Source organism: Vicugna pacos, chromosome 19 (assembly GCF_048564905.1).
Source record: "Vicugna pacos chromosome 19, VicPac4, whole genome shotgun sequence".
NCBI lineage: Eukaryota > Metazoa > Chordata > Mammalia > Artiodactyla > Camelidae > Vicugna > Vicugna pacos.
In genome coordinates this window covers 21,185,754-21,213,110 of record NC_133005.1, presented here as the reverse complement: position 1 = coordinate 21,213,110, position 27,357 = coordinate 21,185,754, and the positions used below count along the sequence as shown (strand labels likewise).

The 27,357-nt window shown below is 40.6% G+C and overlaps 2 protein-coding genes and 1 non-coding gene across 6 annotated transcripts in view; 1 reads left to right on the top strand and 2 right to left on the bottom strand.

Annotated features, from left to right (window-relative positions):
* UBOX5 (U-box domain containing 5) overlaps positions 1-27,210 on the bottom strand; it is a 31,739-nt gene extending 4,529 nt beyond the window's left edge. For 2 of the 3 annotated variants that reach the window (XM_006207327.4, XM_015241810.3), the window contains exons 1-3: positions 27,106-27,210; positions 2,851-2,945; positions 468-1,668 (exon numbers count right to left, since the gene is read on the bottom strand). In XM_006207327.4, coding sequence (XP_006207389.1) covers positions 468-1,668; positions 2,851-2,904 — 1,255 coding nt within the window. In that variant the 5' untranslated portion in view covers positions 2,905-2,945; positions 27,106-27,210. Of the gene's footprint in view, positions 1-467; positions 1,669-2,850; positions 2,946-24,895; positions 25,003-27,105 lie in introns of all 3 variants that reach the window. The other variant, XM_031674985.2, reaches the window with a different exon arrangement.
* Positions 17,252-27,220, bottom strand: FASTKD5 (FAST kinase domains 5). 2 transcript variants are annotated; one of them, XM_015241806.3, is made up of 3 exons: positions 27,106-27,138; positions 24,896-25,002; positions 17,252-19,984 (listed from the first exon to the last, which is right to left on the bottom strand). In XM_015241806.3, the coding sequence occupies exon 3, from the start codon at positions 19,945-19,947 to the stop codon at positions 17,503-17,505; it is 2,445 nt and encodes an 814-aa protein (XP_015097292.1). In that variant the 5' UTR covers positions 19,948-19,984; positions 24,896-25,002; positions 27,106-27,138; the 3' UTR covers positions 17,252-17,502. The 2 variants fall into 2 exon arrangements, with proteins under 2 accessions (XP_015097292.1, XP_015097293.1); XM_015241807.3 differs by lacking the exon at positions 24,896-25,002 and having other exon boundaries at positions 27,106-27,220.
* On the top strand, positions 20,984-21,090 carry LOC116279152 (U6 spliceosomal RNA). Its single transcript, XR_004188508.1, has one exon. It is a non-coding gene; the product is annotated as a U6 spliceosomal RNA (small nuclear RNA).
* Positions 27,221-27,357: the final 137 nt, after the last annotated feature.

Genomic DNA, 27,357 nt, shown 5'->3' with positions numbered 1-27,357 from the left:
TGGTCCAATCCAAGGAATGTAAAAATCCTAAATAAAAACACTAGCAAACAGAACCAAGCAGCACGCTGAAAGAAGCATGACCAAATGGAGTTCCCTTCAAGAAGATAACAACGATTCAATGTTAGGAAGCTTATTAATGTACTTCTTCACATTAAAAGATCTAAGGATGAAGAAAGCCTCCAGTGCAACAATTCAGCAAAGAACTGAATCCTTCCCCAGTCAAGCCTTCAGATGGCTGCAGCCCTGCCAACACTCTGATAGCAGCCTTGGCGGACCCTGAAATAGACAATTCAGCTAAGTTATACTGGATTCCTGACCAGAGAAGCTATAAGATAATGAATATGTGGTTTTTTACACTAGTAAGCTTGGGGTAATTTAAGCTGGCAAAGCATAAAACAAAGGGCAAGTGCCAACTGTCACCTGGGAGCAGAGATGACAATGGGCTTGGACACAGGATGGGAGATTACCTGTTGAACAATCCATGTGTGTCTGACTGAGCTCACTGGCAGCTTTCATTTTCTTCGTGGTGTGCTCTGAGGTAGTAGGGGAGACCAAAAGGCTTGTGGTAGAAAAACAGGAAGCATTTAAGCCAAGGCTGCTGTCCAGGGCATGTTCAGCCTGCTCCATTTTCCTTTTCCGAGAGGGCAGAGCAATGGAAGAAGGGGTCAATGCCAAAGCAGTCGGTGCTCTCCCAAGCAGGTGGCAGCCAGGGACGGAGTGCTGGAGCAGGAAATGGTCGATCCGGGCCTTCAGGGACGGGTGAGGCAGGGGCTGGGAGTGTGGAGTAAAGGCTACTCCTGTGAAAGGGTCACTGGGCACTCGGCCCCATGCGGCTTCACTGCGGTTACACTTTTCCAGGGTGCTCTGGTCAATGACCTTGCCTGAGGGCAGCAGCATAGGGTAAGGCATGATCTCCAGGGTGATGGGATCCAGGAACTCTTCAGGTACATCCTGAATTACCTCGGCCAGCTCCTGTAGGCTGGAGGGGGCCTGCTGGCCCTCAGACTGGACCCCGGCATCACAGTCACTCTCCATGGGCAAGGCTGGAGCCTGCAGAGACAAGTCCTGAGGAAGGCTCTCTGAGGCAACCAGCAGGACACTGTCTATGACCTCCTGAGAGCAGGTTTTGGCTGGCTGACCCCACACTTCCAACCTCTTGATACAAGGGATACCACTGCCTGTCACATGGGTGATACAGATCTTGAGATGGGCCACATGACTAAGAGAAAGAGCCCCTTTATTCCAGAGTTCCTGGGCCACAACAGCAGGAGAGGGGAGTGTGGCATCCATCGGGCCAAAAGGTGGCCTGGCCTTGAAGCCCCTGTGGCTAAACACTACTTGGCTCTGGTTTTTCAACAAGACTTTGCCCACCAAGGTGAATGCTTCCTTGTCCGGGACGGATGGCTCAGCTGGGCCCAGGGTCCGGCTCTCAGGGGTATTCCAAGATGCTCTGCTGGATACGGCAGATGTGTACATTTCCAGGCCAGTGACATTCTGGCCTCCTCCAGCTGTGAGGTCTATGTTAACCCTACAGATTTCCACATTGAAGGGAAAAGAAACTGTCACATAGACTGGTGGCTTAATGAAATACTCTGTCCTAAAACCATGACTTCTCTTTGTGAGGTCTTCAGAGATGAGATTTTCTACTTCATAACCATCAGCTGATATCTAGATTTAATGACAAAAATGAGACACACTAATTTGATGAGGTCCACATGAAGACAACTAGTTTTCAAGAACTTGTCACTTCTAAGAAAACTCTAAAGAAAGTCTAAAGTTCCTCACTTTAAATTTCCTCTATTACATTGAATTTTCTTGGGGGTTTTGTTTGTTTGTTTGTTTTTGTTTTTTGCAGGCATCCAAGATCAGGTCAAAGACTGAAGGCAACTGTGTCCCCGCCAACTGGCCATCCTTAAAAATCTAACCAATAAAACTCTGCCTAGCCAACCAAAAATCCCTTCAAAATAGTATTTCTGTGAAAAGGGGGCAAATATACAAGTGGTTTTTTTTAATTTCAGAGGATGAAAACCTGCAGATTTAGGGGAAAACAAAGATGTTCACTAAAGCTCTCAATTTTATACTTGGACTCTACCAACTGTAACAATTTCCTTAGGAAAGTTTAACAAACAAGCTTTTTGTAAATGTATGAATGATGAAACTTGGGGGAAAAAATGTGTACACAGGGACAAAGGCCACAAAAAGAGTATGGGAAATTTAAAACAGTGAGTATGCTAGGGTGGGACTGTGAGTAGTCTCTTCCTCTTTTAATACTTCCAATACTTGTTATAATCAATGGGAATTTTACACTATCGTTGTCTGAAGGAGCCAGCTTAATAATCTGGGAACCTGAAATAGCACACTGTGTGCAAATTCCAAATTAGGGGAGGAGTTCAACCCTCCCCTTGGAGTTTCCTGACTCCCTGCTCAGGACTGTGGAAAGATATCCTCCTTTGCACAAAATGGGAGGCAGCTTAACTCAAGTAATAAAGAACGAGGAATCCAAGTAACAACTATAAGCCATTATTTCTAGCATGAGAAGTTAGCAAGAACAGCAGCAGGAGAGAGAGAGAATTTCTACCTTCACTATGACTTTGAGTGAAATTAAAATTTATCATCAAAGGGAAGAGCACCCTCCACAAAATGAGTCACAGCTCAGCTTGTAACGGTACTGAGTCTAAAGGTGCAGCCTGACCCATGCTCACCTAAATATCATCTGGTAGAATCTAACAGAATGAGGGTGAAAGCACAGTAAGCCTGAATTAAGTCTACATACACAAGGCTGGAAATGGGGAAAAACAAGAAAAGTTGATGTCATGTATTTACCTATGTATATATACTTGTTTTGTTTACCTTGTTGCAGTAAATTCTTGGTTTGAACTGTGGGAGGCAAAGATTTATTACCATCTTTATGGCTGTAAGGATAGCTTCCAAGCATCAGAAATAGCCTTAAACAAAAAAAAAAACAAAAACAAAAACTTGGTATTAGACAAGTTAAAATTCAAATCTAAACTTTTAGGAGTTGATTCCTAAGAGATAAGAATCGAACAGGATACCAACAAAAACCTTAACACACACACTCTCAGCGTCTACACTCACCCTCTCTGTATACGACATGTGATCTGGAAACTGAATCACTGAAAAACTGCAGAGATTTCTTTTGCAGACTGTGTAGGTTCGTTCTCTGGCTGACAGCTGTTCTAAAGACCCAATGGAAGCAAGGGACTGTCAGCTCTGCAGCGGGGGCTTCCACAGGGGAGGGAGGGTCAAAAGTGGCTGAGCTCAGAGAATGAACAGGACTACTTAAAACCTGAAGGTTTAGAATGAAAAGGGTCACAGAAGAGAATCACAGTGGTGCTAGGCATCTTTGACATTGAATACTTGTTAATGCAATTATGTTTTTTCATTAGAACAAAAACAATTAGAAGAGTCAAAAATACCATTATTGAGAAACAGAAAATCTTAGAGTTAGAAAGCACCTTAAAAGAACATCTAATCCAAATATGGCTGACCCTTGAACAACGCGAGTGTTAAGGGTGCCGACCCTCTACATGGTGGAAAATCCACATGCCCTCTATGTCAGTGGTTCCGCATAAGTGATTTCAACCAATCTTGTGTGGTACTGCAGTGTGTATTTAGTGAAAAAAAAAATCCACATATAAGTAGACCTGTGCAGGTCAAACCTGTGCTATTCAAGGGTCAACTGTAGTCATTTTGATGACCAATATCCAGGGTAAGGGAAATGGATGCAGGTGGTCAAAAGGTACAAACTTCTAGTTATAAGTAAATTCTAGGGATCTAATATATCACATGGTGACTACAGTTAACAACACTGTATTATATATTTGAAAGCTCCTAAGAGAGCAGATCTTAAAAGTTCTCATCACGAGGGAAAAAAAAGTAACTAAGTGAGGTGACAGATATTAACTAAGCTTATTATGGCAATCATTTCACAATATATACATATATCAAATCATTATGTTGTATATCTTAAACTTGTACAATGTTATACATCAATTACAGCGCAGTAATACTGGAAGAAAAAAAATGACCAATGTCCAACAGCCTTTGTTACTCTCTGGGGAGAACAGCAGAGAAGTCACTAGAAACATCCTTCCCTAGAGGTAAGCCTCTCCAACAGATCCGAACTCCTTGGATGAGGCCAGTCAGCCATTCTGTGTTTTTCCATCTGGCAGACAAGGCCATGAAAAACTCCCAACAGAGACAGGGCCACCCTCTGGAGTCTTTTTGCTGTCATGCTCAGTAGGTACCGCTTGCAGAGGCCAGGCACACTGGGCATCTTGCAGCATCTTAGTGGGCAGTTTCTGCACGGTGAAGATCTACCATGAGACCTTTAAATGTTTATTGTCTTAGCCTAGCCCCTATGTCAGTTTCACATTATAAACACAGTCTTTTTTAATATGGTTTTAATATATCTGAATTTTCTAGGAAGGGAGCTTCCAGGTAAATCACAGGAAGATCATACTTTGCTTACTTCCGATCTTTATCAAGAGGTGTTCACCATTTCTGAAAACCACATCACTGGAAGAAATGCTAATACAACTGACAGTCTGCATTTGTCTGCATTCTAGGTGATTCTACATATTGGTAAAAAAAAGTTTTTGATTACTTCTTAATACCTTACAGTATGGTCATACCCAAACAGTCACACATGAGAATAAATTTTATTCACAATTTAAAATGTCTCGTTTACTTACTGTTAAGGCATTTGTATACACAAGTATGTTTGTTTTGTAACTATATAGGAAGATTGTATTATCTTTCATTTTAAGTTCAGGACAGTGGAAGGAACATTACAAAATACGTATTATTGAAAGAGGGAGATAAATCTGATGGGGTAGCGAATCCCTGGCCTCAAGTCTCCTTTGTTCAGAAGCTGCGCTAAGACGCCTCGTGCTTCTTACTTTTTGAGGTGTACATGCTGTCCCTTTGCCAGAGCCTTCTAGAATCTGGCCTGGAATCAACATGGACTAGTTGATAGAATTCCTTTTTTGGAAGACTGTATTAATATCTCCAGGCTTCTAACACCTTCTTGCTCTCCAAAATAACTCAAAAGTAAGCATCTGAGGAATTACATCTGCAAATATTCTCAGGGCCCTTGTGTGTACCCCATTTTGGTCAGGAAACCAGAACTCATTTAGAGCAGCCCTTCCTTCAATTCTCCTGCCCAACTAGGGCAGTGGCTTTTCATTAAGTTTTTGTTTTGTTTCAATATAAAATCAAGCCATTGAGTTTAATTTAATATGGAAGTATTAAAATTAACATATAGCCCAGACCAAGGAAACAAAACATTTCTCCTGAAAAAGTAAGCCTAAGATTTGCCAAAGAATAGCCAATATGACTTTGACACAATATGACTTTGACATAACACATCTGCAAGTACAGAACTAAGCTGGCCCTAGGTTAACCAGTAAAGTTAGCCAGCTCTGGGGTTTGCAAGGGTTTCCTTTTCACTGCCACAGGAAGTTTTCTCCTCCCCTCGTGCCCTGATGGGAGAGGGCTTTGCTAAGACGAAACAGAGAAAGAAACTGTTATAATATCAAAATACTGAGAGGTGGTTCATATTAGAAAGATACGCAATCATCTCTATCCCCACAGTCCACATCCTAGGACTTTTTTTCTGACTTTCAAAGACAAAACAAACTCTGGCAGAGATAACAATGCCAATCCCTTGAAGTACTGATTAGATTTCCCAGTTGGAGGCACTGACTTCACTGACATTTACATTCTTCGTATCTCCTGTTATCTTCTTGAACGTTTTACACTGTGGCCTTTTAGCTTGGATTTATTCTACATATCATGATATTCATTTATCTGAGAATGTAAATGCCAAGACCAGAGCAAGCTGGGCAAGGGCTTCTTGGAGCCATGATGAAGAGCTCAGGAGTACGAAGCCAAACGGAAAAATCTTCAAAACTTAATCTGAGTACCCAACTCAACAGTAAACGGTAGCGGAGTTGCCCAGGCGTGACCACCCTTAGGACAACGGCCCTTTGCCTTTAACCCCTGGTTCAGCTGATCACCAGATACCTGTTCCTGCGGTTGGACTTGAGAGACGACCAGGATGAAAAGGGCAAGACTGATCCAAGGGTTTTCAAACTTTTGCTATCTTATCACTTTAAAAAATTCCACCTCAGATACCTGAAAGTGCGAAATCCGACTGCCCTTCCAATCAACGCAGTAATTTAAAAGGTTTATCTGCACTGTATCTGCACTCAGCAAACCCTGGGCTCACTCTTCCAGGGAGTCATTAGACAAGGACCATCCAGCAGCAAAAACACAACTCTGGCCAGGGAAGCACAGACACAAAATGGCTTAGAGGAGGCCACCAGACATTTTATTTTATTTAAATCTTACTGACTGGTTAGCCCTAAAGTGTGTACTAATATCCTTATTTCATAGGTGAAGAAACTGAGGCTCAAAGATTAAGCTGGGACTCAGATTCCAAACCTTCCTAAACCACTCTGGTTATTGCCTACTTGGACACAATTTACCTTTTGAAGGATTTACCAGGAAGTTATACAGCTTAAAGTCAGATGTTCTACAGACACCTTACAACTTTTCTTCCCTCTGTTACTTAGGTCAAGGTTTGGTATTATTCATTAAAAAAAAATCAATTCTTCCAAACTTAGAGTTAATGTGGCTAGGCTCTGTGATGTGGAAGTTTAGAAACCTTGACAGCCCTTTCCAACGTATGTTGGATCAAGCCTCAAATTGTTTTCTCTTAAGAAAAATCTTTAGGTAAGCTAGCCTTCTATTCAAGCATCTCATCTCATGAGGTGTCTCAACCTTCAGCAGAGGTTGTTAATTCCATTAGTCAGCTATTAAAGTACATGGACCTGTAACTGACCAGACACAGCCGACTTGTTCTCTACAGCACTTAACCAAACTCTAATTTGAGAAATTATGTACAGAGACTGCTCAGTCCATCCAAATTAAATTCTTTTTAGTGCCAGCCTAAGTGTTACTTCTCGCCTCCTGCCTGGTACCTCTGGTGGCTGTTGCAATTACATCCCACAACACTATCTGACAAACTTCTTAGCAGTGTGGATCCTCATCTGCAGCAAAAAAATTAGAGTTCAGGTGTTTTGAGCACTAGCTGCCTTGGACTCCTTGCTTAGCACCCTGAAATAAATAGGGCACTTTCCTTCATAGATAGATAGATAGGTAGGTAGGTAAATGTAATACATTTATAAAAACTCAGTGGCCAATCTGTGAAGGTTCACAGGGACACCAGGGTGGCACCAGACACCAACTGACAACCATAACCTCAGTCTCTAAAATGTATTACCCCATTGAGCTGCCCCTCAGAGCAATGTACTGGGCTATCCTCATGTTCATCCCAGCCATAACCATTACCACATTCCCTGCTCCATTGCAGATACACTTTACCAAATGATTCACTGGTTCTGTGTGGCCTATTAGCAAGAAATGTTAAAAAAAAAAAAACCGCTCTAAAAAGTCGGGTGCTGTTTTATGAGGTTGTCAAAATGACCATTCTCTATTCTGCGTGGTAGCCTTTCTTTGAGACCCATGAGAAAATTCTCTCCTTGGTCTCAGTACTAGGAACAGTTGCTTTTTCCAATCAACTCAATGTTTTGAGGTGTGAATATGAATCATATAACTGATCGTGGTCTTTGGCTGCTAGAAAGTTCAGAATGAAATCTGTGGCCCATCCCTCAAATTTCTCTTTGTCTGAATTCTTTACTTATTTTTGTCATAGTGTACGTTGTGAAAGCTACCTTAAAATCATTTTGGAACAGGATGGGGTAGAAATAATAAACCATCCTCTTTTTGGTGAACATTTAGGTTGTTTGCAACTTTTTACTAATATTAAGATAAAAATCTTAAGTAGATTTCTGTGTCTCTCTTTTTTTTTTTGTCTTAGTACAGTTTGACACTTTTTCCTTAAGGAGTCCCACATGTTTCTTGTTAAGGTTACCATTTATGAACAGGATCCTTTTATCCTGTTACTTTTTCTATCCAGTTACTCCTATGTTAAGGATGCTTTTCATTTTGGTATCTTTATTATGTGCCCAGTTGTCTTACTGAACTCATCGATTTTAACAAATTTTCAGGGTTTTTTGGGGGGAAGTGCTACAATCTCAATAATAATGAGACCTTCTTTCTTAAAACAGTCACTCATTTCTGTCTCTCATCTTACTGTATTAGCTGGAACTGCTAGAATTACATGGAATAATACTAAAGTTGTCATGCTTGTTTTGTCCCCATTAGAAAATGCCTCTAGTGTTTCATCTTTGAACATAATGCTGATTGTTAGATTGAAATATTCTTTTTATGTTAATAAAGCACTCTAATTTTCATAGTTTTTTGAAAATCAGGGATATGCTTTGAATTCTGATTTTCTCTATATATTGAGTTTTATTATTTTTTATTTGACAGATTAATGAGATGTAACACATTTTCCAATTTTAAATCATCCTTTTTAACCCTAAGATAGGCTCTGTTTGGTTGTGGCAGATGGTTCTTTAAATGTTTTTCAAACTGTACCAAATTTGGTTGCTCATATTTAATTTTAGATGAGATACCATTGTACATACAAGGAACATTCACAAGTCCTACGCTAGGCACAGGAGTAGAGATAAAAATGAAATGGTCAGGTGGTGAAACTATTCTGTATGACACTATAATATGTGGCCTTATGCCTTTGCCAAAATCCACAGAACTGTACAATACAAAGAATAAACCTTAATGTAAACTATGGACTAAAATTAACAATAATATATCAATACTGGCTCATCAGTTATAGCAAATATACCTCACTAATGAAATAGGTTAATAATAGGGAAACTGTATGAAAGGGAGATGACGTATATAGGAACTCTCTGCATTATCTGCTCAATTTTTCTGTAAGCCTAAAACTGCTCTTAAGAAATAATCTAATGATAATAATAAAGACTGACTGGGGGAAAAGTGACTGGAAACAAATTAGGACTAGAGATCAAATTGAAAGAAGTGACTGTGCCATTACAGGACTAGAGTAACAGACCCTTTAAAAAAAATCTTACAAATCATGGTATCCGTTTCTTTGGGAAACAGTGATGCCCAAACACTGTAGGATTCTACAGGACTCTGGCTGCCATTCAGGTCTTCATGTGATCTTTTCCTCTCTGGTACCAACAGCTCTGATCTTTTAAGGTAAGTATCTCCTCCTTACTGCTTAACCCACAAAAAAAAGAATGGCTCACCACATGAAAATACAAACAGCCTCAACCAGGAAGACCACCTCCTCAGCCCTGCCTAGAAAATGGCCATGTTACATGAACTCACTGCAAATATTGTCCAGTAAGTACTTACAAATTATAGGCTCCTTATCCAAATTTAGCATCTAAGTACAAGAGAGGCTAAGCCTGAGTATAAATTGGGGACCACAGATCATGGCTAAAATGTCCTGCGTTTCAGAAAAGCAGCTTGGAACCAAATAATAATAATGGCTTAATAATATGGCATTGTAAGATAGCAAGATAATAAAGGTTTATAAGCAGATAACATGTCAGCTTTCACTACAAAGGCTTTTTTTATCATGAAATATTTTAGGTAAAAAGGTAAAGTATAGAATACAGTAGACATGCTTATACCCACCACCTAGATCTAGCACATGCTAACATTTTGCCATGTTTGTGTCCCATTAATGTACCTTAATGATAATTTACTACGTGTATTATCTTGTAACTTGCTTTTCTATTAAACATTATTAAGGTTTTCCATGTTGAAGTTTGTATATCTAGTTTATTCATTTTAACTGCTTCACAATATTCAATTGTATGACTAAAACACAGTTTATTTCTCCATTGCCCTAATGCTCACATTTTTAATTTCTTTTACTATAAAAAGCTGCAATAAATATTCTCTGTCTTTTTATGGGGGAAAAAAACCCAAAATTAAATAAAATGGTCCTGTCCTCAAGTCTTGAGGCATTCCAGACCTCCTTCCAACAGTGATTATGGCATACAGAAGTTTGTACCAGTCTTCTGCAGATGACATTGAGAGTAGGGACACATGGCCTAAAGCAATGTTTTTCAATTTGTGTTTTGAAATCAAGTTATAGGTTGAAGAAAAACATAAACTAAAAGTACAAAATACCAAAGTGCACATAGTACACTATTTCGTGAAACTTTTGTTTCAGTTTTATACAAATACATATAACAAACGTATATACAGGCTCAACATAAAATGTATTTCTTATTGTGGCCTTTGATGAAAAAGATTGAAAACACTGGCCAAAAGTATACTGAGAAGTCAGGGAAGAATTCATAGGAGTCAAGTTTAAACTAGAAACAACTAAGACACATGCCAGACCTCATGGGCAACTCTGAAGGACAGATACAACATACTAGTGGTAAATCGGACAATATGTGCTTGACTGTAGGAGCCAAGAGGCAAGAAGAAAAACAAAAGGGGAAGGGCACTAGGGACAGGGACCAGTAAGAGTCAAGGCACAGAAATGGGACGTTGTGAGGCAAATCTAGGAAATGCTGACTATGCCATTCAGCTGGAGGAGGCAGGGTTGGGAGGGCAGATGGAGGTGATGGGGAGGACCTTGAATGTCATGCCAAGGGGTGTTAGACTACTTTACCTGCAGGGCTGAGGCAGTATTTTTCCAAACTGCAGATCAAGAATCAAGAACTCAAATTACTGAGCCATAACCCTCATTTAAAAAAAAATAAGTAGAATAGAAAGAAAATGTCAGAGTGCATCATACACGAGGGTGAGCACTGTTCTGTGAAACTTTAGTTTGAGATATATATATATGTATGAAACTGTATACCTATCTATCTAGTTATCCTGAATTTTGATATAAAATATTATTTCTTACTAAGAGTTGTACTAAGGTTGTAATAAAAGAATTTGAAAGCTACTGGTCAAAGGGAAGTCACAGATGGCTTATAACCAGAGAGAGAAATGACACTAATGAAAAGTCTGCCATTAACCTCCTAGGTGACAACAGCAATTCTAAACCACTTAGAGGCAATTCACCCTTCAAGGGGTTTCCCTTTCCTCTGGCTGATGTGTTCGCACTTTCTTTTTTATACTATGTGAGGGGCTGTCTTTCCAAATGGCTTTCTGAAGAGATCAAGGATGAATATCAAAGTACCAACTACTTAGAAATAAACTAGCAGTCTCAGTTCTTCCCTTGACATTTTCTTCCTCTAAATTTTTTTTTAAGGGAAGGGATTCTTTAAGAGGATGAAGGAGGAAAATGAACTATGTATAACATATTACTGAGTATCTACAAGGATTTCAAAGCTACCTTCTAAGAAATCTTTTAATTTTAATTAAACTTTAAAATTTTAAGGTCACTGTAAATTCATGTGCATGGTAAGAAATAATACAAAGAGATCTCACATACCTCTTAACCACTCCCTCAATGGTAACATCTTGCAGTTACAGCACATGACAACCAGGAAACTATTGATGCAGGCCGCTGATCTTACTCAGATTTCACCAGCTTTCCATGCACTTACTTGTGTGTGCCTGTGTGTTTAGTACTACACAATTTTATTCTATGCACAGACTGTGTGATCATTTTTTGTGTACCAAAGTTAAGATACAGAACAGTTTGGATTCCTTGTGCTGTTCTTTTATTTTCTAAGTCCAAATGCTCTATTACTACAGAAGTCTTAAAGTTCCTCACCCAGATCTAAGCTCCTCAACTGATGATTCCATGTAATCCTGCTATCCACACACACTGTCAGAAACACATCTGAGCAACATGTTTTTTCTTGGTGTACCTGTCACTTAAATGAAAAATATGTGTAGAAAAATACAAAAGTAAATATAAAAAAAAAGAAAAGGAACTTTAAATGTTAGAAATATTATGATCACACATTTTAAAAAAATCTGTATCTAGGATTATATACACCTAGTTTGGGAGGTAATGGTGGACATGCAGAAATTTAAAATATGCAATGTATTAGAGTGGTGGGATAAGCTGTTTTTTTCTTTTCGTATGTTTAAAGTTGTAAGTAGTTAAAAAATTGGTCTGGGTTCCTGAGGTTTCAGGATGATATAAAGAAGAATGAGGCTCCAGATACACAGAGTATTTCCTGCAGTGTCCAGCCCGTAGAGGACTGGATATCCAGATGGAGGCAGACCCTTCTCCTTCGCTTCCCTGTACTCAGGCTGAGGAAGGGAAAGTGCAAGGGAAGGGCTGGGAAGGGATCCAGAGGCAGGGTGACAAACCATGTGGACTATTCAGGACAGAGGGGTTTTTCTGAACAAGGAATTTTCAGTGCTAAAACCAGAAAAGTCCTAAGCAAATGGGGACAAATTGGTCATCTTATCTGGAAGGTTTCTGTCTGTCCTTCCTTGGACCTTAAGGCAGCCAAGCAAAACTTTTTGTTGTTGAAGACTCAGAACTGAGGGGTGGGGAAGTGTGGAGGGATAATTTAAAAGATAATAAGGTGACCATGACACTTTCTGAACACCTGTGCACCCATCTTCCTTTGGCCTACAAAGAAGTTGCCATAGCTGAATTATACAAGCTGATTTTTGAGTCTCACGAAAATGTAATGGTAAGTAATTCTGGCAGATAGACATATTTTAAAGACTAGGCTCAAACAGGTTACAGAGGGGAAAAAAAAGAAAAGATTACCTGTCAAATAAGAGAAAAGCATTTAACCTCAAAAGAGTGGGTGGAATACCAATGCACTGAGCAATTTTATAAATTGGGCACTTCAGCTTTTAAAGAAGTACAATACTTCTAATAATTTCTAAATTGAGTTACTTGTCCATCCAAGTAAAAAATCTGACTTGTGCGCATTTTTCTTATAGCTGGTTAAAATGAAAGACAGCTGTCCCAGCCTATCCCACACAGTCACCCACCAGTGAGAGGGGCCCAGGAGGACCAAAGAAGCTTGCAATGTTATACACTTGGGAACTCGTTCACCCTTCAAGGGCTCAATATGTGCAAGGCACTCTGCTAGGCACAAATGGACACAGTTTTTACTCTTAAGAAACTCATAGGATCAAAACAAGGAATGGATGGGCAAAGGGTTCAAATACTATTTAATCAGTGCCTTAATAGCAGTGTCAGAAAAATTGTATGGGAACCCAGGAAAGGCAGTCAGGCTCTCCATATACAAATCTGACCCCAACTGTGTCCCTCTACGCCCGGGCCTTCTTCCATCTGTTCTTAACTCTTTCTTAAATCTTCAATTTATCTCAGACTCTTGGACCTTTTCCTCAACATGTAAACAACATTCAAGTCTCTTCTGCCCTCAAAAAAACCCCTGCCTTGGTGCTGTATTTTCTTAGGGTTGTCAACTTAGCAAATAAAAATTAAAAATGCCCACTTAAATCTGAAATTTGGATAAACAATGGATTTTTTATTTGTTTAGTTATAAGAATGTTCCATGTACTATATTGGACATACTTACACTAAAAAAATATTCAGAAAGGATCTTCCTCAACACGATAAAGGATGTTTATGAAAATCCCAGTTAATATCATACTCAATGGTGAAAGACTGAAAGCATTCCCCCTAAGATCAGGAACAAGATAAGGATGCCTGCTTTCACCACTTCTATTCAGTTTTGTACTGCAAGTTCTAGCCAGAGCAATTAGGCAACAAAATAAAATTAAAAGGTATCCAAAGTGGAAAGGAAGAAATAAACTATCTCTATACACAGACGACATGATTCTATATACAGAAAATCCTGAAGAATACAAACATACACACAAATTAAAAGAGCTAATAAAAGAATTAAGCAGAGGTGTAGGGTAAATCAGTTGTATTTCTATACACTAGAAATGAGCAATTCAAAAAGGAAATTAAGAAAATTCCATTTACAATAGCATCAAAAAAATACAACTCTTAGGAATAAATTTAACTGAGGAGGTACAAGACTTGTACACTGAAAACTACAAAATGTTGCCAAAAAAAATTAAAGAAGATCTAAAGAAATGTGGAAAGACATTGTGTGTTCACACATTAGAAAACTTGATATTAAGATTGAAAAGATACCAAACATCATTAGCCACTAGGGAAATACAAATCAAAACCACAATGAAATTCCACTGCACACCCACCAGGATGGCTATTTTTTTTAAAAAAAATGAAAATAATAAGTGTCAGTAAAGCCATGGAGAAACTGTAACCCTAGTACATTGTTGGTAGGAATGTAAAATGGTACAGACACTGTGCAAAAGTCTGGTGGTTCCTCAATAAGTTACACAGAATTAACAAATGACCCAGCAATTTCATTTCTAGATACACCCCAGAAGTACTGAAAACAGCTGTTCAAATAAAAATTTATATATGAGTATCCCCAACAGTGCTATTCACAATAGCCAAAAGGCCCCAATGTCCCTCAACTGATGAATGGATAAACGAGATACAGCATACCCATGCAAAGGAATATTCCTTCAGCCATAAAAAGGAATGAAATACTAGAACATGATATAACATGGATGAACCTTGAAAACGTTATGCTAAGTAAAAGAAGCCAGACACAGAAAGCCACAAATTGTACAATTCCATTTATATGAAACATCCATATATGCAAATCCATAGAGAAAGAAAGCAGATTAGTGGCTGCCAGGGTGTGGGAAGGGGGAAATACAGAGTGATGGCTTCATGGGTATGGAGTTTCCTTCTGGGGTGGGTGAAGAAAATGTTCTGGAACTAGACAGTGATGATTGGTTACACAAAACTATCAATATACTAAGTATTAAGGAATTGTACACTTGGTTTAAAATGGCCAATTTCATGTGTATTTTACCACAAAACATTATTCATTACTTGTTTGAAATTCAAATTTAACTGGGCATACTATGTTTTATCTGGCAATCCTAGTCCCATTTTAATCCTGCTCATTTCCCCTTCCCTTCAAAGGTTCTTGAGGAATTGTCTCAGTATTTGCAATCCATTCCTTAACTTTCATTTATCGAACACATGTGCAATGTGGCTTTTGCTCTGACAAATTGATTCAAACTGCTATTAAGGTCATCAATGATATCCAAGTTGCTAAACTGACAGATTTTTCAGTTCTTGCCTTAATTGTCCTCTCCCTAGCAACTGACTATACAAACCCTCTCCTTTTTGAAATACTCTTTCCCTTTGGCTTCTGTGCAGTGAAAGTTTCTCTTAGCAGGTTTGCGGTGTTAAAGTCCTGCACATTCCAAAGAAACTGGCCCTTCACCAGTTCCCGGGAGATAACCTCTAAGCCTTTGGAACATTCTGCCTGATAAGATTGTTTCATATACACCTAGGATCGTGGGCCACACCAGACAGTTCACACTAACAATGTGATTTATAGTGGGAGCCCTGGGCCACGCTGCATCAGTTGGGCCTCTGGAGGGGCTGGGGACTGAGTTAACTAAGGTCAGCCATGTGGGCATTTCACGCCTATGTGACTGACCCCGAATAAAAATCCTGCACATCAGGCTCAGGGGAGCTTCTCTGACTGTCAGTATCTGTACATGTTGGCAAACAGCACTGCTGGGATGAATTAAGAGCTGTCCACGTAACTCCACTGGAAAAGGACAACTAAAAGCTTGTGTCTGGTCTCTCCTAGATTCTACACTATGTGCCTTTTTCTTCTGCTGATTTTAGCACATATTGTTTCACTATAATAAACCATAACTAGGAGTACAGCTTCTGCGAATCCTTCTAGTGAAAGGGGTCTTAGGGAGACCAGACGAACTTCTATGCCACTATATTTTCCTAAGTCAGATTATCTGTTCTTTTTCAGTCTTTATCACTGAATCCCTTTGCTCTGCCCTCCCTATAAATGCTGGTATTCTACTCTTGGTCATCGTCTCCCCTCCCTACCTGCAATGACCTCCTTTCCACCTGTCCCAGGAAACTTCACACTTACGGTTCTGCCACCTGACCTCACGCCCACTTGAGACCCCAGCCTGGAGCTTTCTCCCTAGAAGCCCGTATCAGCATGACCAGGGCAGATTCGTCTTGTCTCTTTTCCCCCTTCCAAACACCTTCAGAATTTAAACTTTCCATTCCCCTAGTTTTGGCCCTCACTGTCTCTCACATAAGCTCTTGCACACATCTGTGAAATATTCTCTCTGAATTATCTCATACAAGCCTATACCTCAACCTAGTTCTATCCTTTTTATTTAAAATTTCTAAAACATAAATCTGTCCAATTACTCCCTGACTTAGAACACTTTAGAAGCACTCTAGCTTCTGTAAACTGGGGCTCTTTGGCAAGGCCGTAAGGCTTCCGTGACCCAGATACTCTCTCTGTCTCTGGCCCCACACCCTCTGCCTTCCTTCCACTCTTAACTCTCTCTAGCAATGCCTAACCATTCTAAATTTCCAGACCACACTCACTAAACATTATCTATGTCCCAGGACCCATTCTGGACACTGGAGATAAATTCTAGACAAAGTTATTTCAAAGGGCTATCTTCCAACAGGGAAACCAGTAAGTAAAGAATAATTTCTGATACTGCTGAGGAAAGTGAGGAAAATGAAGCTAAAGCTGACAGAGCACGATCAAAGGCCAATTGGATACTGTTTTACTTAGCATAGATGGGGAAGTGAGTTTAATGATGGAAGGGACTGGTTTTAAAACAAATTCTCATTTGACCCCACGACCCCAAGACCTCATAGACCCCAAGTGTTTGAAAAAGTTACCTGTATTAACTTACTTACATATATTCAGTCTTCTTATGCTTGTGGCTCTAATACAACCAAAGCTGAAGCCCACTAGACTTCCTATTATGGGAAGTAATACACCTCCTTCTCATCTGAGCTACTAGCCATGAAAACCATTCTGCCTGATCATCAAATTTGGGAACCACTGGCCCAAAAGGTACTCATATAATTCTACTCTTCTAGGTCCACTTTAGGAAGAAAATATTCTTGGGGCTTTGGTCAGGGGGAGGGGCGAGGGTAAGTTATGAAAGAGAAGTAGAAATGCAGAAGAGGGGGCTAAGAGGAATATATTACGCTAATTCTCAAATGGCTCTTTAAAAAAGGAAGAACCAGCAACTAAGGATAACCAATCAAATCTAAGAGACAATGAGAAGGACTTAATTTCAAAGAGTATGAAAAAAACATGCAGGGGGGAAAAACTGAAATATAAGTGAAGTTGTAAAGATTCTTATCTTAAAACAAAGTATATGAAAACCATTTTTTAAAAATGGACTTTAGACAATTCCTGACTACACTTTTATCCTAAAAATTCAAAATAACTATGAGGCAAGGCCAGTAAAGAGAGAGAAAAATGAGACTGGAATTACTTGATCATAAGACATTTTAAGATGTTTATTATTTATCTGCACAAATTAGCAGCACCTTATACAACTGGACTAGGTTATAATTAATTCACAGTAACATACACTAGCTTCCATCTGCCACAGACAAGAACACAACTAAGTCTCCTCAACAGATGATTTTATTAGCAAACCTACATTCTGGCTTTTATAACTGTTTCGCAGCACCTGGCACAGTGCACATCCACAGCACTTATGAGTAGAACTGGACCTGAAGGCTCTTCAGAGAGCAGAGGTGAACACTTTCTCATGAAGGAACGCCAGCTTTTCAAAGCGAGTCCGTTTCAGTAGTGGTAGCCATTCCCAGTGGGATAACTCCACCACACGGTACCCAAGCTGATTCAGCTGTCGCCTCTTCATATTGTGCAGCCCAAGCAGATTCCTGGAACCATAGCAATACTGGTTCTTGTTTGTCAACTGAATAGCCAGCTTCACTTGTGGGGCCTGCATGCAAGCTGGGGGGCACAGATCAGCCATCTCCATGGCCCCCAATCTGTGTGCCACATTGCAAAGGGGGTCCGCCACAGGTATGGCCATCTTCTCCTCTGATTTCATGGGCTGCCGCCCAGTGTCTGACACAGTTTCCCCCTGGAAATGTCCTCTTGATTTCCCTTTTAGTAGCTGATTCATCAAATCATCTGTAAGGCTGACTCCCACATGCTTAAGCCTTAATTTGGTCTCATCTTCAACAGATGTAGCTTCTCTGTTAAATGGTAATGGCTTCATATTAACATCAAGCTGAACCTCTAAATCAGAAGATCGAGTATGAGGCAAAATCATATGGTGTTTGACGTACTGGGGCCCACCCAACATGGTCTCAAGTAAAAAGAGAGCCTCTAGGAATTCAGGCTTTGAGTCCATATCCTTCCTTGCTAAATTCCACACCATTTCCAACCCCTCTTGCTGAAGATGAGAGCTAAGACGATTGCCTCTGTAATCTGGACATTCAATGCCAACTGTACCATCAAGAGTATATAGCTCCTTAGTGACTTCAAACTTACTTTTCTCCTGAGCCAACTTGACAAACTCTGGACTCAAAGCAAAATCTATGAGGTCTGCTGGAAAGTACTCAGAAAATGCCAGGCCCAGCAGGCATGTGAGCAGGTGTTCTGGGTATCGATTGAACTCAGGCATCTTTCTGTGAATCTCATTTATCAGGCTAGAATAAAACTCTTCTGTATTGGGTGGCTTGTAATTCAGAGTTCCAAATGACCACAGAATCTTGGCAACATCTTTACTTCGACAGTATGCTACCCTAGGAGGCAAAGACGCAGCCACAGCATTCATTATGCCTTCATCCAGGATGTGTAAGGCCGAGCAGGCAAGAGTCAGGTGCATGACACCCTGAACTCCCAGGGAAGGAATTCGCTGAGGAGCAATCTGTCCAAATTGCTTCATGAAATTTACGTGATCCACATGAGTGAAACGGAACATTTTAAGAATATTCACTAAGGCATAACTACTCAGATCATGCATGTCAGCACAAGCCAAGTCTCCAATTTTCCGCATGACAAATTCAGAAAGACCACTACTTGATTTAAAAAATCCCAAACAAATTGTACCAAACTCCTCTATATTGATCAAATCTATATACTTGAGGATCAATGATTCTAGTTTTTGCATTAGGTCCTGGGGTACCTGACGACTTTCACCTATAATGTAAATTAAGTGAATCAGCTGGGACAAGGATAGATCTTTCCAGTGCAAGTTCAGATAACTGAAAAAGATTTTTAAAAAACGAGGTACTCTGCGGCCCAAGCACCGCCAGAGGTCAGCCACCAAGAGAAGTTGATCCAGACTCATCTCCCACACCTTATGGCAAAATTTGGTTTCAAACACATCTAGCATTGAATGGGAATGAGGGATTCGTAAACTGACAAAGGCTTTCAAAATACTGATCAGATCTGGGGCATCAAAGAGCTGTATGTTTTTCACACTCAGCTGGCAGAGCAGAGCAAAGCTGACACTGGACAGCAAAACAGGATGCTGCTCTGCAGGCAAAGAACTCAGCTTACAGAAATAATCAACAATAGTTTGAGGCTGAAGATTATCTTGATAAACTGTAACTTTGTGCAAAATTAATTCACCTTCTGAAACAGACAGGGGCTGGCAAGTCTCAGATCTATTATAGCTGTGAAGCTGGTATTCTGGTCTTAGCTGTAGAAAAACTCGGGGATCTTCAAAGGAATCAAAAGCTTCCACATCCTCTTCATTAACTCTCATGGCCCTGGGTAATCCTGGCTTCAATGTGCTGACCTTAGAGGCAGAAGCCCTGCTGAATTCCAAACCCAGGAAGGTACTCCTAGTCGCCAGGATCCTCCAAGAAGTGGAGGTGTTATAAATATTAACTTTTTTGGCAGGATGGCAGAGGCTCTTTTCTGGAAGGTCCTGTCTCTTGTGCCATGTGCAGCTTCCCATACTCCAACATGCCACACTTCGGGTCGCACTGCAGGCAAAAGGTCTGCAAAATGCTTGATATCCTAAAGGTTTTAATAGCTTGAGATTGGCTGCCATTCTGGTGTCAGTATTGATCATTTTAGCAGTTAGAACACAGTCCTCACAGGTTTGATCAAGCAATTTCTTGTTTATATGGTGCTTGATTAGAGCTGGACAGGAAGGCATTCCACAGAAACTCCCTGGAAATCTTCGGCATATCACAAGAGCCATGGATCACAAATGACTGGGCCAGAATTGGTGCCAGATACTGAAAAAAGGGTAGACGAAGAATAAGTGGCTTCCACCTATTACAATACCAAAATTTACACATTAAGAATGGATTAAAACTACACTGCTGTCCACTTAAGTAAGTTCAATGCCAGTGAATGTGCAAACCACAAGATAGCATACATCAAGGATAAACCCCATCTGCCTTGCATAAAGGCACAGAAAACCTCAAACCTGGGGTACTACCGGGCAGTTCTTTGGACTGGTCCTCAGTCTGAATTTCCTCTGTCCTCTGGAGACTTCCTTTATGGTTAGAAAAGAGACAGTTGCTCCACTAACATCTAACAAGAAGGAGGAAAGCAGGTTTCCAAAAAGAAAGCTGCAAACAAAAGTGAGCAACCTATTCCATCTCTTTGAAATCAACACATAAAGAACACACTTGGAGAATAAGAAAGTTGGTAAAAGCTCCGTGCTAACAGCCAAAGTAAAAAGTGGGATTTGGTGTAAAGTTTAACTAATTATACCCACAATAGCCCTCCCTATTCCTAAAATACAAAACTTGTGATTACAGAGTTTTGTTGTTCTAATGCTGCTCCTGTACCTTTCAGAAGATGCCTTTTCTCCTCTCCAGGCCTCTAAGAGTCCGAATCACTACTGCAGAGTAGTCATGCACTTCGGAAGTTAACTCAAAAACTCACTCATTTTGGTAGCGGAGGGCAGAAGGCATAGGACCTGTTCACTGTCAATTCACTGGTGGGAATCAAAGAGCACCTCAAAAACTAAGCTCAGGGAGTACCAATTCATGCGACTGCCCTGCTGGCAAACAAGGGTACAGCAGCATAGCTTTCCTCTGGAGGAGGCGGATTAGCAATGCGTCCAGTCAATCAATCAGGTGTTGACTATCCTGCCTGTGAGCAGCACAAGTCCCATTTTTGTCCCACGGTAGAAACCATGAGAGGCTATGGAAATGACTCTGCTGTACTCCTGCTTTCTCCAAATGTTTACTGTCTTTCCTTCTCCTTGAGAAATGCCAAAGACTGTGCTCGCTTTGGCAGCACATATACTAAAATTGGAACAACACAGAGAAGATTAGCATGGCCTCTGTGCAAGGATGACATGCAAATGTGCGAAATGTTGCATGTTTTTTTAATAAAAACTGTCCAAACAAAGAAATGGCAAAGCCTGACAAGCAAAACCCAGGGAGCCCTAAGCTTCCAAGACATGGACTAGACAGGGCTCCTGCTGGAGAAAAGCCCATGAGGACTCTGAGGGTACCAGGATGACTTTGTGAAATGCCTAACCAACTCCCCTATCAATCTCTTCCTTCCAAGCCCACAGCATAAGAAGTAGGGGACTATAGGGCAGGCCAGTGGCATTTTTCGGGCAGCCCAGCTACACAGGTTTCTGTGGATGGCAGGAATATATGTTCTAATTTCTCTGTGAACCAGAGTAGAATTCTTTCATACCAAATCTTTATACATTTGATTCTTTACTGTGGCCTGTGGACCATTCTGCCTACCAAGTTTCAACCTGTGGGTCCAGATGCTATAGATTAGGTGTCTGCAAACTATGGCCCAGAGCCTAAACCTAAGTTTTATCGGAACATAGCCAGGCCATTAGTTAAATACTGTCTATGGCTACTTTCTTGTTACTAGAGCAGAACTGAGTAATTGGCTGAGAATATATGGCCTTCAAAGCATAAAATATTTACTATCTGGCCCTTTAAAGAGTAAGTCTGCTATAGACTATTAGCTTACTTCTATGAATGCAGATGGTCAGCTTTTTAAAAATTAGAAAACATCAGGAAAACAATACTGTAATTATTTTTTCTTTAATATTTAGATGATAATCAAAGATTTATGCCTGAAAACAGTCATGAGGGATCTCAATTAATATTGCAGCACAGGCATGGTGGGAACCAAGGAGAGAGCAAGTAATGGAACTCTTCAGCTGACAGAACAGGGCTTTTAAGGGTACCAAGCTGGAACCCGGAATTGGAACCTGGAATCTAAATTTAGTCCCCCACAATATACAACTAAAGCAATTGTTTAAAGTCCTTCATCTCATCTTGGGAACTAGATCGGAAAAAATAACTTAAAAAAAAAAGACAAAATACTTTTTTACAATAGCAAAAAATTGAAAATAACCAAATGTCCATCTAGAGGGAGGAGGCTGGTTTACAGAATAAGTGTGTGTCAGGCATCAACACATGGAAAGCACATACAAATACTCAGTGGAACAAACAGAGCACAAGTGCCATCACTTAAAATACACTTACATAAAAAGAAAATAACTATACAGCTTCCTTGTTGGGAGACTTCCTGCTAAACCTCTGATAAATTAACTTTTTTCTCCTTTTTATTGGGGTTAAAACTGTTAAACAGAAGAGTGTATGGATTAATTTAACAAAAACTTTTATAAATAATTTTAAAAGCATACTAAATAATTTAAATTACTTCAATTAATACTACCTAAGAGTACTTAATGAGATTACTGTAAATGGTCCAAAAATGAAAAACAGAACCATTTCCTGGAACATCAAAGTTTGACTGGCGTATATCCAGTGTTTTGAATTGATGTGGCTCTTTTTGATTTGCAAAAATACAGTCTAAGTCCCAGGGGGAGGGGATAGCTCAGTGGTAGAGTGTGTGCTTAGCACACACAAAGTCCTGGGTTCAATTCTCAGTACTTCCCTTAAAATAAGTAAATAAATGAATAAACCTAATTACCTCCCCCTCACAAAGAAAAACAAACAAACAAACAAAAAATACACACTAAGTCTCAAGATGGAAATAACAGGAGCTACAACTGTCTTAGGGCCTCCTCTGTGCCAAGCCTTGAATGAGCTGTTTTATCTGCATCAGTTCCAATCCTTACAACCTTTTTGTAAGGTAGGCTTTATTATCTCCAAATTGTTAACAAGGAAAAAGAGACTTTACAAGATTAAGAAACCCGCTGAAGATTACACAGCCAAGGGACAGAATGGTGTTTGACATCAAAGATTATCTGATTCCAAAACCCACATTGCTAGTGTACTGGAGAGACAAAAAAGAGTCAGATTCCAGACAGGGGGATGGGGAGGACCCTGAACAATCTATAGGGTTTCTAGGTGCCAGGAAGGCTGGAGGGTTAAAACAGGTGAGCTCAAAAGCCCCTCATACCTCTGACAGTGTAGAATCCTAGCTATCACTATGGTTAGTACATACTACTTACGAGAAGAATCAAAGGAAGACCTCAAAGACCAACGTTTACCTACATGAAGGAATGAGGTTACAAGATGCCATCGTATTTAGGTAAAGAGAACTATCATAATTGAAGGTTAGCAGAAGAGATACGTGATCTGAAATTTAGTTCAACATAGAAGAGAAGTAAAAGGAAATCCCACGATAATGATGAAGGAAGATGCCAGGACTACAGCTGTGAGCAGATGTAAAGAGCAACTAGCTCATGTTGGAAGGGATGGATATTACCTAGCAGAGAAGATTTACATTTCTGATGCTTAATCTGAGGACGAACAAGTAATAGAGACAGAAAACCAAGCCAATAACAACAGTAACAAAAATTATTAACTCCAGAGAAAACAAAAAAGTTGTACAAGAGAGAAAATGTCATCATTTTACACTTTCTGTTCAGCTATAAATAATACTTACATAATCTTATCAATATAAACTTTGAATATCAGCCTATCCAAAAACTATAAGCAAACTATATTGGGAGGATGAAGGGAGGGGCAGTGGGGTAGGGGGAGACACAGTAATGATACAAGAGACCTAGAGCATCAAAGCTCATAACAAAGAAACCAAAAGATTTCACAGACATAGATATACTCTAGAAATCAAGAAACAGCAACACAAACATGCTATTTACAAATACACCAATGACTGCCAAAAGGAACAGACAAATAGCTGAAAAGTGCCTCTGTGTAACAAAAATGGAGGGAGAAAAGAAAGGGAATTAAATTCAGTGTTATAAGATCTGTCAAACTATTTAACTATGTAAACCATGTACTTGTGTAACTTAAAAAAAATTTACAAAATGCATATTCTAACAGGAAATTAAGATATTCTTCAAGAAGACAATAAGTGAACAGAGAAAGCAACCTAAATAGTCAAGGATAGAAGGGTGGGGAAGAGTTCAGTGGCAGAGCAGGAGCTTAGCATGCATGAGGTCCTGGGTTCAATCCCCAGTACCTCCATCGAAAAACTAACTAACTAAATTTAATTATCTTTCCTGGCAAAGAAAAATAAATAAAATATTAAAAATTAATAAATACTCAAGGAAAATGTTGAAAAGTTATTCCTAGTGCAAGTACTTCCTACTGTCTGTAGAACTACTTCATGGATGCCCAGTAACAGAAATGATGACAAAACAAAGAATCTTAGAGCCATGCAGAGCCAAACTGCAAATGGCAAACAGTAGCTACTCACTTTTTCACCATGCAACTTTTAGAATAACTGTATAGGCACCAGATCTTACATATATAGGTCTGAAATATAACCACTTCAGAAGCTGGGTCTTGAGTACTGTGCAGAGGAAAGGGAAGAAACACAAGGTAAATACAGAACCAATAAAGCAGAAGATTGGGGAAAAAGGCACTACAAACGAGGGGATCGGGGTGTTTTGCCCAGATGGAGAGAAACACAGCTGAGAGTTAGTTCTTCCTTACTTAATGACTCCCATAGAATCCATGAGAAAGATGGAAAGAACACTATGAGATGCCCAGTTGACAACTCCTGATGCCCTCTCTAAAGGTTCAAAGACATGTGAACATCATTTCATAAAGCTCCTTTCCTAGTTTAAGGCTCCAAGTACACCCTCCTTCCCATTTCCTCTTTAGGGGTCCTCAAGAACCAAAGTGGAGCCTCAAAGACCACTAGACCATGGCTATTCTGAAAGGCATTGGCCAAACAACCCTTGAATGATGTGGCTTAGCAAAAGCGAGGAATCTTACCTTTCCACCTTCCAGGTACAGGTCTGAACAAGGCAGAACAGCTTTGTTTTAAACTACAGTCCAGAAGTTAGAAGAGGGGAGCCAGGCGGAGGAGGCAGCCATGCTAACTGTAGACCAAGTATATGACACTCTCAGCATATTTAATTTACAGTTAACAGATCTCATCCCTTAATTCTGATTTGATTCTTTTGCTGGAAAAATTTAACTCGCTTATGTCCTGATAAAATTGCCACAAATGGATTCTTCAAACCCAATTTTTGCTTAGCAAATAATGTGTTGAACAGCCCTGAGAGTTAAGAAAGCAAAAAACTAACTTTCTCCAGGCCCTGGATGGAGTCTCCTGCTTAGAGTCTACAAAGCTTTAAAGCCCCTGGTGAAGGCTTAGAGACTGACAGTAAGAACCTTTAGCCATTAACGTGGATGCTAACTGGGCTAGACTCTCCTCTTCTGTGCTTCTGTTTCCACAAAGAAGCACAACCTGCAAGAGAGGTACTTGAAGGTAAAGCACTAGTGCAAAGGTGTTTAGGTCAAGATAAGTATCACACACAGAGCTAAGTCAAACCAAAATCAAGTCTAACAGCCTATCTCATCCACTTCCTTTTACTTTCCACACTTAGGGAGAGAAAAGAGCACATCACAATCATCTGTAAAAGTTTGTTTGTTTGCTTTTTTTTAGCTTATATAGCTCTCTCTTCTTCTTCTAACTCTGCTATTCCTCTATCAGAACAGCAAGAAGGGCCTGGGTAGATACAGTCTGAGAAGGCCCCACAGATGATTCTGTTAGAGCCACTCCTCTTAGAGGGTTTCCTCTGGGTATAAGAGAATAGACACTCATGTCCTCTCAGCCCACCTAAATGGGACTACTGGAGGGCTGACAAAATCCAGACAGGTAAAGAGAAGTATCTGCACCCACAGTCATGTGAAAAAATTTCCAAATAAACAGTCCATGTATATATCACTGTTAGCACAACCAAACATTTGGTTTTATTTGCTTTCCTAGATTCACAAGGCCACACAGTATAGTATTTCAGACAAGTGAAGGGGGAATCTCAAAATTCTTTGATATCAAATTTGACTTATTTGCATGATGAATGACACGGCCTTGTTGGAAACCAGAAAAAAACTAAACCAATGAATGGGGAAGAAAACCACACTGATAAATTAGACCTATGTCACTACCAAAGGCCTCACTTTCTCAGCTGTATCATGCAGCACAGAGTCTTTAGATTTTATCCTGGTCTACCAGGCAGCAGCAAATTCATGCCAGAGCTTGCCCAAGACCACTTAGAGCAGAGAGCCCTACAATCTAGTTCTGGAAAGGCGACTGTTTTTACTACTCACAAAGTGTGAGCACAGTGCAGAAAACATAAATTCAGATTCCAGCAACAATAAATGACTACAGCACAAAACATTAGCCCTTGGCTTCAGCTCCACAGGACAGAGCACTGTCCAAGGGTCTACAGTGAGTGGGCAATGAAGCATCACCTGAGGAGGCCAATGAACGTTAACTGGTATGAAGAGGGCCCAAAGCTCCCTGAGACAGAAGAGCTGTGTCATGATTTGCACGGAAAAAGAAAGAGCAATTATCTTTCTTATCCCTGGAGAGAAAAAAGGGGGAGGGACATCAATAGGACATTTAGGCTTGTGCAACCAGACACTGTAAAAAAAAAAATTGGGAAAGGGTACATACATATTGTACTGATGTTTACTGAAGACTCAACCTGTCCCAGGTACTAAGCAAAACACCGCAGGACCCTGCTGCTCACAGTGTAGCCTGCGGAGCAGCGGCATCAGCCTCACTGGAAGCTAGTGTGAACGCAGAATCTCAGGCCCCAAGCCAGACGTACAGAATCTCCAGACCCCTAAGTGATTCGCATGCATACTGAAGTGTGATCAGAGGAGCGGCATAATATCTCACTACCTTCTCACCCACAGCACTGTGAGGCAAATAGTTATTATCTTCATCTCACAGACGAAAAAATCAATGTTCAGGTAAGCCGCTTGCCCAAGGTCACAAAACTCCGGGTCGCCGAGGTTCTTCCTAGGGCCGGGTAACCGAGAAAGCCGCCCACAGCCCAGGCCCGGAAGCGCGGAGCCCGGCCTCGGCTCGCGCCGGCCCGGGGCAGGCCAAGAGGGCGGGAGGCGCGGGCCAAGGCCCAGGATCGCAGGGAGCGGCTGCCGCAACCCCCTCCCCGGCCGCCGCCACTCACCTGAGCCTGGCGAGCGCGGGCGCCGCAACACCAGACCCCACTCCCGAGAGCTACCGGGACTTCTCCGGCTACACCCCCGGCCTCACAGCCTCACTTCCGGCCAACTGCTCGCTACTTCCGGCTGCTGCGCGAGTGACGGGTGCGGCCGAGGTTCAAAAACCGCTATCAGCGTTTTCCAAGGACGTTTTCCACAAGAGGACGTTGCTGAGGAGTTGGGAGGAGTCTAGGACCTGCAGAGGGGAAACACCGCCG